Source organism: Hemiscyllium ocellatum, chromosome 5, assembly GCF_020745735.1.
Source record: "Hemiscyllium ocellatum isolate sHemOce1 chromosome 5, sHemOce1.pat.X.cur, whole genome shotgun sequence".
NCBI classification, from domain to species: Eukaryota; Metazoa; Chordata; class Chondrichthyes; order Orectolobiformes; family Hemiscylliidae; genus Hemiscyllium; species Hemiscyllium ocellatum.
Window position 1 is genome coordinate 83,890,361 of NC_083405.1, and position 12,912 is coordinate 83,903,272.

The 12,912-nt window shown below is 42.1% G+C and overlaps 1 protein-coding gene across 4 annotated transcripts in view; it reads right to left on the minus strand.

Annotated features, from left to right (window-relative positions):
• cdk14 (cyclin dependent kinase 14) overlaps nucleotides 1–12,912 on the minus strand; it is a 657,100-nt gene that overhangs the window by 169,113 nt on the left and 475,075 nt on the right. For all 4 annotated transcript variants that reach the window (XM_060824928.1, XM_060824931.1, XM_060824929.1 and 1 more), the window contains one exon: nucleotides 12,377–12,516. In XM_060824928.1, the coding sequence (XP_060680911.1) occupies nucleotides 12,377–12,516 (140 nt within the window). The remainder of the gene's footprint in view (nucleotides 1–12,376; nucleotides 12,517–12,912) is intronic.

Consider the following 12,912-nt stretch of genomic DNA (forward strand, 5'->3'; position numbering starts at 1 on the left):
TTTCATTTTTATTTCAAAATTAGGCCAGTGTCGATTAACATGAATGTCATTCACCATGTTGGTAGTCAAACACTCAATAGAATGCTGAAAATATCAGATAATATTGTCTGCATCACTGCCTGTGTTAATTTTTATAGGATTAGAGAGAAGTTGTGAATGGTTTTAAAGGACAAGGGATACATATTTTTTCAGCCAAAAAAAAACAAAGTCTACTAAAGAGTCTCAGACCACACAAAGTGTGAAAACCTGGTTCATTATTCATCTGTTTTAGGATGTGGCTTCTAGTTTCAGGATCATAACTTGTAGTTTCAAGGTTAAAGTCTTAAATCTAAGACAAATGGACAGACTGAGAAACTTAAGAAATCCGATGTGAATACAATTTAAAAAGCCTGGATTTATCACACTTAAATTATAACGTTCGTTTATCTTACAAGGTCAGAGCTAATAGCACAAAGGCATTTTAGAAAATGGATGCCTTGTTTAGGGACTTCTGCATAGAACCAAGGTGTTTATCATTATCTCTACAAAAGCTCAAACTTCGAAATTCTAGGAAAACGTTTTGTAAAATCTATTAGAAATAAAATCGTGAGGGGTATAGTTAAGGTGAACAGCAAGGGCCGTTTTCCTAGGGTAGGCGAGTCCAAAACAAGCGGGTATATTTTTAAGGTGAGAGAAGATTAATTTAAAGGGGACGAGGGGAATTACTTTTCCCTCACAGAAGGTGGCTCATATGTGGAATAAACTGCCAGTGGAAGTGGTAAATGCAGGTATAGTTGCAACGTTTAAAATATATTTCGACAGATAAATGAATAGGAAAGGTGTGGGGAGATTTGGGCCAAATGCAGGGAAATTAGACTAGCTTAGTTTGGCAAAGGTGATCGTCATGGACACTTAAGAATGAAGGGTCTGATTCTGTGCTGTGACTTTATGAAAGGAAAATAATTTGTTTGCAGTTTGAACCATCTCAATGCATGTCACAAACAAACACAGAAATTGCTGGGAAAATTCAGGTGTGGACAGAAAGGGTAAACGTTAACTCTACTCACAGATGCTGCCATACCTGCTGAGTTTCTCCAGCAATTTCTGATCTTGTTTCTGATTCCCAGCATCAAATGTTGTTTGCTTTTATTTTTGTCAAATGCCATAAGCAGAGTAATTCAGGAAGGAGCTTTAGTTAAACTGTACTGTTTCCGGTGTGTGCTTACCTACAGAACCAATGAGCTCAGTTTGGGAAACAGACAGGCATTTGTGGCTTTATTTTGACATACACGATTTCTCACCAGATTGAGAGAGCCCACAAGAATTGAAATCAGTGAGGACTGCCCTCAGGCAAAGAAAATGCTAGCTACCTCATTAATCATGCTGAATGCAGCTTGGGATGGGGCGGGGGGGGGGGGGTATTAAACTGCTTACAGTGGTTAATTTGGAGTAGAATGCAATCATGCTTTGGCCTGTCAAAAGCCCACGGATTTAATAGTGCTTATCTATTAGTCTTTCTCCGTGGCCCATTTACTGAAGTGACCAACTGAGGCTTCTGTAACAGCACACATTTGACCTCTCCATCTAGTAAGCATGCACTTGTAATGCCTTTGTTGTGGCTGCAGTATTAACTTGTACCCATTGTCTCACCTCATGCAGATCCTGTCTGAGGTATCCTCATAAAAAGGTACGTGCAGTGCCAGGATCTAAACTTGTGGGTACGGGAATGAGCACCAGTGATGCCGTCACTTCACCAGTCTCTTGTTCTGCCACCTCTGACTGGCCAGCTCCCACCAATTGGCTGACTTCAAGGAAAGACATAGGAGGGTTGCTTTTGAGAGAAGGGGAACATGAAGTAAAGTTGTGCAGACTTACAGCATCCACAGATGTCAAGGACTGAGGAATGACAGGAGTGGGATGCGAGTTGGAAGATTTTAAATGAAACAGCTTTCATTTTTAATAGATGCAGCACTTCTTGAGGCAAGTTCCAACGTTGGCAACAACCTTCCCCAGCATCACAATAAAGAGATAAATACTGCACCACACTCAGTCAGTCTGTTTGGGATCATGGAATTTCCACAAAGAGTTGCTGGGCTGTGTATGTGTAGTGAGAAGCAGCTGTGAAGCTCACAGCACAGAATCAGGCCCTTTGGCCCTCCAAGCCTGCTCCAACACATTCTGCCCTTCCATACTCAAACTGTCTTTACTTAAGGATCTGTATCTCTCTATCCCATCCTTACTCATATTGATCCGGGGGGGGCTTCTTGAGTGCTACTATTGTATCTATTTCCACCACCTCCTCCAGCAGCACTGCTGTTTTTTGTGTGAAAAACTTGCCTTGCACATCACTTTCAAACTTCCACCCCCAACACCTTGAACCTGTGTCCCCTAGTAATTGTGACCCCTTCATCTTGGGGGGAAAAGCCTCATACTTTCCATGTTTTTCACAATCTTAAAAGCTATTAGGTTGCCCCTTAACCTCCTGCGGACCAGTGAAAGAGAGTGTGAGGTGAAGCAATAGAAATTAGATATAAATTGCAATTGATGTGAGTTCTTGGAGACAGGTTGGCGTATTGAGCAGAGTAAGAGGCACATCATTGGAAGCCTGACATTTGAAGACACTCTACTGATGACGACCGGTTTGAAAACACTGCTTTCGGATCCTTGAGGCTGGATCAACCACAACAGCAACATGGGTCTTGGCAATGTTTATCTGCTGGGCCTCTGAAGCCCCATGTAGATGGTTAGCATTAGTCCTGACCTTTTGAAACAAGGTCTCCACGTTCAGTGTCAGAAAGCCTCAGAGCCCATTCTCTGCTATGCTGAGCCTTTCCCAGATCATTGTGTTGTGACTTCCAGCAAATGGTCCAGTTCGAAAGTACTCCCTTTTTAAGAGATCAGAGCTTGTTTTAAGAATTACAGGTTAGTGGATTTGATGCTAGCCTCATGATTTTGTGCCTTCTGCAGAGACATAGTGTGACATTTGCCTGCTGCGTACATTAGAAGCAATGCGTGCTGAGATATCATGCCCTCTGACTCCCAAAGCGATATTGGTACAGTGATTCCATACCCTGCAGCTGGGGTTCAGTCTCAGCAGCAATACTGTCCAACTCTTGTCAAAAAGAGCACACAAAATTGCACAAAGTGCCCTGCACTGTCTGGGCCCTGTAGTCCATCTTTGATTCCTAAACTTACTGCTGCCTCATTGCTGGTGGAAAAGATGGCAGCACTAGGCCATTTGAAATTACTCAGGAGCTCCATGGACTGGATTTTACACTCCCCAGGCAATGAGTTTGAAAGCTGCGCAGGCAAGCCCGGACTGTCACTCTTGTCCCCAACACAATTTTTAACAGCAACAGCTATGGTGTTGGTTACATGCTCACCATCAGGCCAATTAAGGGTCTTAACAGGGCAATTAGTGTCCATTTAGGGTCTTATCTTCCCTCCAAAATGTCATTAATGGGACAAAAGGAGATGCCCATGCCACCGAGCAAGTCCATCAGTTTATGATTTGTCTCACTCTCACTCCATAGTCTGTCATTCCTCTTTCTCCTTGATTGTCTCTCGAGTGTCATGCATCATCATCATCATCATCAGTGATCGCTTGCAGATGAGGATGACTCTTTTCCGCTCTCAGGGCAAGTCCATAGATGGCTGTAAAGACCGATGTGGCGTTGGCACAGCCAGATACTCCTTTCGCTGTTTTTGCCTGACTTCCTCTTTGCCTCCCCCAATGGTAAGTCTCGAGGTGCTCAATGCTTTTTTGGATGTTCCTCCTCCATTTTGAGGGTCTAGGGCCAGTGATTCCCAGGTGTCTGTGGGAATGCCACATTTTGCCAGCGAGGCCTTAAGGATATCCCTGAAGCCCTTTCTCTGTCTACTGGGGGCTTGCCTGCTGTTTTGAAGCTGGGAATAGAACATCTGCTTGGGGAATCTTGGGTCAGTCATGTGGACGGTGTGCCCAGCCCATCGCAGCCAATCAAGGGTGGTCAGAGCCTCGATGATGGGGATATTGGCAGGGTTGAAAACACTGATATTGGCACGTCTTTCTTCCCAGTGGATTTGCAGAATCTTGTTCCAGCACCTTGAGGTATCTGCTGTCGAAAGTCCACATCTCAGAACCTGTAGGAGAGCAGGAACCACCACAGCCCTGTGAACAATGTTCTTGGTATTAGAACTGATGTTGTCCTCAAACACCCTTTTCCTCAGGCGGCCGAAGGCTGAGTAGCACACTGGAAGCAATGCTGGATCTCTTTATCAGTAGTTGCTTTGGCCAACAGGACACTGCCGAGGTATTGGTCAAGTCTCGTGCACTTTGTGGCAGACTGCCTTTGGCCTAACCCTCACACCTGGCCACAAAATAGTACATTTGAGAATGGAGGAGAGGGTAGCAAGGTTCAGGCAGAGTAGTTTGACCACAACACCAGTTTCTTTGCCTGCACAGATCGAGCATAAAAGGTGTGTGCCAGGGTTGAAGGTAGTTTTTGAAGTTTATCTTAAAATGTCTCTTCAAGAGCTGAGAATGATCAATTGCTTTCTCTTCCTTACAACAATACATTCAATCATGCATTAAATTAATTTAAATTAAAATTTGGCTGGGGTGGGGAAGGTTGAGAACAATGTTTGCAAGTACCCTTCTGAACATATCAAAAAACAGATTGTCAGATTATGGAATCCAAACTGGAAGTGCACGCAAGGTAACACACCTCACCTTCCTGCAAAACAAAAATAAAGTTGAAAAATACTTACTTGTTCCCAGCAAAACACTACAAACATTTAATTTATCATCTGCTTTCTCCAACTCCAGAACGCCACATAGATTTTACCAGTGGGGTTTGTCTGCAGGAGCTGTCAGTCACTTTTCACAGGAAACCTCAGGAACTGACAACTGAAAATTCACACGAAATAACTACAATGGTGATTGATGATTTAGATTTGTGCTCCCTACATCCAATTTTAAATGAAATGTGTCAATTTTTCCGAAGTTTCAGATGCCAGTAGCCACATCCAGTATAAATAAAACATACGCTGCTGTTGTCAGATTAATGATGTGTATAGTATAAAGCTTAACAGCACCACTCTTCAAAAGAAATGAAATATACATCACAGAAAACTCAAATATCTTTAGATAAGGCTTTAATTAAAAAAAAAGCATATTTGTTACAATGTGTAACCCCCATGCTCCTTTGAAAGCTAAATGCGAACTACAAGAGATCTCTGTATCAGCTAATAGACCATCAACTTTGAATTGAAGCAGTTGGACTGTATAAGTTACTCTGTCTTCTAGTGCTCCAGGCAAACAATTAGAGTGACAGGCAAGGGGGACATGACTGATGCAGTGCTGTATTTCAACAACAGAAATATCAGGAGCACAATGCTGATTCCTATACCTGGCCTCTACCATATGAGAAAAATACTGAGGGACAGACAAAAACAAAAAAGAGCTCATGAAAATATAGCAGCTTACTAATGAAAGGTCTTAGTATCTCAGATTTGATGGAACAATCCAACTTTAGTTAACAGTTCACTCATTAAATTTGATGCAATGTTATTTTTGATGTGACTCGCATAGATCCAAGAGCACAATAGACTATTGTGTTAAAAAGCACAGAATGAGCTTCCACAGGAGTGATTGCTTGCCACCATTGTAAGTTCAGGCAGTGCAGTATTGTCACCTAGAGTTTTGCCAATGGGAAGCAAGTCTAGTAATAGCTTTACAAAGTTTCTTCACTGTGGGTTCAATTTCTAGCTGTTCCGTGGAGATCTTCCCTGAAGTCTCTTTCCAACAGAGGGGAGGCAATGCATCAGGCTGTGTGCATGATGCAAAGATTGTGATCTTGTACAAGAACAAGAGTGACCACAACTACCATGGTAGATTCCTTCTGAGTACTGTCCATATTGCCTTTAAAAGACTACTGATCATGGCTGAATGGACCTACCCGAAATTCCACTGTGGTTTTAGAACTGGAAAATCCACAAGTTATATGATCTTTGGTCTCCTAACTGCAAGAGAAAGCTCATGAACAATGGAGACGACCATACATGGTCTTAAGTGACTTCAGCAAGACTGATTACACAGGATACAATAATTACCAAGGGCAAAACCAGAAGTTGCTGGAAAAGCTCAGCCGAACTGGCAGCATCTGTGAAGAGAAATCAGACTTCATGTTTCAGGTCCTGTAATCCTTTCTAAGAACTGGTTCAGAACCGACTGAGCTATTCCATCAATTTCTGTTTTGCTTCTGATTTATACAGTATCCACAGTCCTTTCAGCTTTCATTTCAAAGGGCACTTGTGGTGCTGTGATATTGTCTCTATTTCTGAGCCATGAGACTTGGGTTCAGGTTCCACCTGCTCCAGAGGTGTGCAATAACATCGCTGATCAAGTTGATTGAAAAATATACACTCATTCCTGAGGGCAAGTATAGTGCAGTGACAGTGTTTCTTTCTTCGGGAGAGAAGGCCTAGCTTCCCCTGTGGTGGCCGTAACACCAATTGATGGCTTGACTACTTCCATCAAATGAATGATTGCCAGACAGCCAAAGACCTCCTGAACAGTGAGATGGCTGCTTAACCTACACTACCACAACAAGGAGAACTAGAAGATAAATAAGATAATGGTGGATGCTAACATGTACAAGTTGGAGACAGTTGCAGACGATCAAGACCACCGGAGGCTGATGGCACAGAGGGGCATCAGAAACACAGAGAAATGGTAAGCTCAGTTGGCTGAGAGTTCTCAGAGAAAATAGCCCAACAAATGCGATATGATTTTTACAGCATCATTAAGCACAGCAAGAGAGGCAAGGTGGGGGCCTGAGCCAATGCTGGTGATGTTTATCACAGTTGATCGCAAAGATGTAAACCACCATCTCGCAAGACAGATGACCACCAGAAGGGAATGGAATCAGATCCAGCATCACCAAAGCATTGTCTGCGTTGTACACGTCACAACTTTCATTCTGTTCACTAACACACCATAGGTTAAACAAAAAGGGGAATTTTCTGAATTCTTGGTCCTTGTAAAGGCCTTAACTCTGGACAATTTACACCTGGAAAGCCTGCACATCCACCACTTGTTATTTTTAAAACATTAATTTAGCCAATCACATTACTGAAACTCCCTGAAACCAAACACAAGCCCTTCATTCACAAGTGAGAAACTTCAAAAGATTGAAGTTCAATTCACAAAAGCATAGAATGGCGACCTCTCAGAGAATCATGATGTTTTGGCATGATGCATTTGCTTGATTATTCCCATAAACATACATTCTGCCTCATAGATCCAACAGACTTGTATCTGCCAAAAAGTAGCCAATACTGCAAGTTTGACAATAGATTGATACAATGATTGACAACAAGCCACCTAAATTACTAACTGCTTCTTGGGTGATCCAATTAATTCTACCAGTGAAGAAGTCTGCAACATTCATCCAGGTGTAGCCACTGAGTCAATCCACAGTAGCAAGTTTCATTGGGCTATGGCTAAAGCTTCTTTTTGCAAGAAAAAGAAGAAAGTTGATTAATTTTTCACATAGAGGAAAAATCACAAGATACGTTTTGTCAAGAAAGATGACAGAAAGTCAGCCAACCCAGTTTGGTTTCTTGTGCCACCATTCGACAGGATGTAATTTTCTGTGGGAAATGGGTCCTTACATAATTACTCAATGGCAACCTTTCGGCCTGACAATTAAAAGGATTTTATTAAAGTCATTCGTTAGATGAAGGCTGATTAGAACAGCATTTATTGCCCATTCCTTATTGCCCAGAGAACAGTTCAACAGTCAACCACATGGCTGTGGGTCTAGAGTCACACTTAGGCCAGATTGGGTAAGGATGGCGGTTTCCTTCCCTAAAGGACATTAGTGGACCAGGTGGGTTTTTCCTGACAATCAAGAAAGGATTCATGGTTATAATTGGAATCTTAATTCCAGTTTTTTTTTAAACTGAATTCAAATCTCACCATCTGCTGTGGTGGAATTCAAATCAGGGTCCGTGGAATGTTAACAGGACGAAACAATCCATTGATAATATCACGAGGATATTGCCTCCCCCAGCACCTCCTCTTGGAGTCATTGCACGGAAAAACATGGAACATCCTTAGCATTTTGGTTTCATTGAGAAGCTTGTGAAAACATGATCTTTGTTGCTTTATACTAAACTGTAGAGAAGCTGATAGCTAATTTTGTATTATGTAATATACTTTCATTCCCATCCTAATAATTAAAAAAGGTCTAGGTTTGAGACTAAGTACTAACGGTTAAAGAAAGCATTAAATATCAGACACAAATTCCTTAGAGATGCTATCACCCAACTTATGTTACTTGTGCAAACATTTGAGCTTCTACTATAACTAATGCAGTACTTCTACTGTCAAAAAGTGTTATAAGCTCTGATTTTAGTGTCTAACTTAATATCACGGATTGCAAAATTATATTTAGTTTTGCAATTTTAGTTTGCATATAAATCTTGTGCTCATACTGAGGAACTGAGACAGGGGATGTATTCACTGGGACACAGGGTCTTTTGGGGTCAAGGCAATGGGTTGTCTCCTGCTATTGAGTCAGGGGTGGGGCCAATCTATACATAACTAGATGTCTCATTTCACTAGGAACATGCCTGTGGCCCTTCATGGATGGCCTGCTAGTAAAAAGTTTTTGCTCACAGTAAAACCCGATAAGTAAAAATCCAAGGGATCAGCCGATAAATTTGAGTAAAGTGGATAAGATTTTTTTTAAGTGATTTAACTTCTAATCAGGCTTGTTTCTGGGTTCTTGAATTGAAAGGGATCCAAGTTTTCCTATTGTGTTACTTCAGGTTTCCTTATTATTTATCGCCTGGGCATAAGCAACTCGTGTGATGCTTAAATTGTTGCTATTCATTGCTGCATGTAGCAAGGGTGACGTAAGAAAAAAATCTTTTTCACACAAATACCTAGGTTATAGAATGAACCAGCTGGAAAATGTGGTGGTGACAGGTTCAACTTAGCCTTTCAAGAGCTGTTGGATGGTTATTTGGATCGTAATCATGTGCAGGTCATAGTCATGATATGTAGGGAAAAGGCAGGAGATTGACAGTAGATATTAGATCCAGCACAGGCATGATGGGCTGAATGGCCACGTGCACTATAATAACTCTGACACAGTTCTTCAAAAAGATGAGCCTGTTTCAGGGGGAGGGGACAGAGCAAGATGTGTGAAATTGATCTCTGTCTCGTTGTAATCAGCTTTGAGGTGAAAAGAAAACTGGATAAGATCTAAAATCCAGCAAAAGTCCCAATGTTTACCTTCTTTATCTTAAACTGGGAAATACAACCAAAGAGACAAAACATTTGCTGATCTTGGGAAGAAAGTTAATTGTCTGGCATTGGAAGTTGCAGTTATGCATAATGAACCATTGTTTATAAATATATCTCTAGAGCCAACTTGGAAATTATTCACCCCCACCCTTATTAATTGGGACAGCATTTGAATAACTGATAGTCCAGATATGAATTCCTGCTGTTATATTACAGACGACTCAAATACTCAGTGAGCAGAAATCACCTGTCAACTCACCTAAATGACCAATAATATATTCAATCCAGTACTCTGGTGAATCAGTGATGATATGCAGGTTTTGCTGTGTGGTCAACTCTTCCTTACGTTCCTGGAGAACTGAATTGACCAGGTCTCTGGAACTGTGTTGCAATTATCACCTGCATGCTGCTAGACAAGCTGCTTTGACTTTCCGGGGGTGGAATCACTCCCCGCAGTGCTTTGAATGACCAGATAACTAAAAAAAGGTTAGAATTTTGGCAATAACAACCAGAACAGCTGGAGTCACTAAGGACTCATCTAAATCAGATTCCACTTGAGCCAAGACCTAGGAGTTGTGTCCTCCCCTGGAGGGAGACAGGTAATTGATCCTGGGCCAATACAGCTGTTTTCAGTCCTGACTCTTCTCCTCCTCTGTGATTGCATCATCCTCATCCGCCTGATGTTCGGCTGACAGCACAGTTGTTGCTGTAACTAATGTAATATGCATTTGCTCAGAATCATTAAACAGGCAGGCTTTAGTCCTGTGGCAACAGCAAAACCTGGCTCCACGTGGACTGAAGAGAAGAACAACATTAACGTTTCTATAGCAGCCAAACATTTTTTTTTCAGCTGAACTGATTAGAGTCTGTTTCCCAACTTTTGGCATTTGTATTCTGAGTAAGGATTTAATATCAAGTCAAGTCTACAGCAGAAAATTCCACATTCAAATTCCCCACAGTGGAGGACTGTTTTTCTGACTGGAGGTCTGTGACCTGTGCTGTTGTGTAAGGATCAGGGCTGGGACCACTGCTGCCTGTAATTTCTACAAACAATTTGGGTGAAAATGTAGGTGGTCCGATGACTAAGCTCACAGGTGCAAAAATTGTTGGAACAGTGAATAGTGAGGAAGGTTATCACGGGATACAGCAGGTTACAGGTTAGTTGGAAAGTTAGCCAGAGAAATGGCAGATGGAGTTGAATCCAGACAAGTGTTAGATGATGCATTTTGTTTGGACTAACAGGGCAAGGGGAGTACATGATGAATTGTAGGATCCTGGGAAGCATAGAAGATCAGAAGGAGACAAAGTGCGTGGTGCTGGAAAAGCACAGCAGGTCAGACAGCATCCAAAGAGCAGGAATTGACATTTTGGGCATAAGCCCTTCGTCAGGAATGTAGAGGGAGAAGGGGGTTGAGAGATAAATAAGGGAGTAGGGGTGGGGAGAAGGTAGCTGGGAAGGCATTAGGTGGATGCAAGTGGGAGGGAATTTTGCTAGGACGGTAAGGAGGGTGGAGAGGATAGGTGGGAAGGAAGATGGGGCAGGTAGGTCAGGTCAAGAGGACTACAATTGGTTGGTGCTGGGTTGGACGATTGGATCTAGGATGTGGTGGGGGAGTCGAGATTGGAAACTGGTGTAGTCGACATTGATGCCGTGTGGTTGTAGAGTCCTGAAGCAAAAGATAAGACGTTCTTCCTCCAGCTTGCAGGTGGCTTTGGTTTGGTGGCACAGGAGGCCCAGGATTAGCATGTCCTTAGGGGAGTAGGAAGGGGAGTTGAAGAGGCTGGCCACAGGGCGATGGGGTTAGTTGCGGACCACAGATGTTCTCTGAACTGCTCTGAGAGTTGGTGTCTTGTCTCCTCAATGTAGAGGAGACTACATCGAGAGCAACGGATGCAGTAGATGAAGTGGGGGGGATGTGCAGGAAAAACTCTGCTGGATTTGAAATGAACTTTTTGGGTCTTGGGTTAGACTTGGGGAGGGCAGGTTTTACACCTCATGTGATGGCTGAGGAAGGTGCCAGTTGTAGAGGGTGGGTTAGTGGGTGGCATGGACTTGATGAGAGAGTTGCAATGCGAATGGTCTCTGCGGAAAGTGATAGGGGTGGGGTGGGGTCTCACTGAAGGTGGCAGAGGATGATGTGCTATATCCAGAGATTTGTAGGATGGAAGGTGAGGAGCATGGGGGTTCTATTTTTGTTGGGTTAGACAGGTGAGGTTCGAGGGCGGAAGCGTGGGAAATGGAGATGTGATAAAGAGCATTGTTGATCATGTGGGATGAGAAATTGTGGTCCTTGAAATGGGAGGCCATCTGGAATGTCCTGGAATGGCATGTCCATAGTTTCTTAAAAAGGTAGCTAGACAGGTAGATAAGAGATTTTAGGTGGTACAGGAGTTACTTACCCTTATTAGTTTAGGCATTAAATACATGAGGAAGGAGGCTAAAAAAAGAGTGTATTAGTTATCAGAGTTTAGACAAACGGGAATTGTTTTTGCTGAGTGTAGGTTGAGGGGTAATCTGATGGACATATATACAATTATGAAAGGAATGAACAAGGGTGGAGAGTCAGAATCTATTTCCTAGGATGGAAGTGTCTGTGTGTCTGTCTGTCCGTCCGCGTGTCTTTGTCCGTCTGTGTCTGAGTGTGTGTGGCCATTTAAAGAGATGTGCGAGGCAAGTTTGTATTTTTACAGAAGGTGGGAGGTACCTGAATGCACTACTGTGCGTACCAGAGGTGGTAGAAGCAGATACAATAGCAATGTTTGAGAGCCGTTTAGATAGATAAATAAATGTACAGGACATAGAGAGATCATGTGAAGACAGATGGGATTAGCTTAGAATGACATCATGGTTGGTTGAGACATGGTGAGCCAAAGGGCCTGTCCTATGTTTGACATAAACCGATAAGAAAAATGGTAACTTGAATACTGCTACTTTTGACTTGATAGTTGATGTTAGTGCCAGAACTGTCGAACCTGAAGTAGTACTATTTGTTAAACAAGTAGCAAAAAAAATGTTTTAGTAAGAATAATACCCATCTTTAGGCATCTCAAAGAAACAGACTGAGTAGAATCTGGATTAAAGCTAGAAATAATACTCACTGTCTGAGAGTTCCCAAAGCCGTGGAGGAAGATCACTGAAGTACTCATGGTTCAGGGCAGCGTGAGCCGACAGTCTGTTTTTTGGAAAGCACTGGAGAAGCTTTGAGGCAAGATCTTCAGCATGGGGCACATAATCTAGTCTGGAATACAAGGTTGTAAAAGGATATAAACATTTATTCGAAAGTAATCACCCAAAATAATATCAATGCTGCACTAAAAATGAAAATAGCAGCTGAGGCTACAAAGCACACCAATAATTAGTTGCAACATGAAAGCATTGCTTCTAATGAAATGCGATGCATTTTTTGCATTCATGAGAGAAAAAAAAATTACCAAGTAAAAACACTGTAATCAATATAAATTCACCCAAACTCTTGAAAAATAGATAAAAGGAAATTGATGCCTGTCTCAAGGTAAATAACAAAATCAACAAATGGAATCAATGACAACTCTTAATGTTCGGTGTGTTAATGGTCTTCGAAGATATCAAAGAATGTTTAGATATCTATGCTTACAACCAGGAAAACATTAAAGCG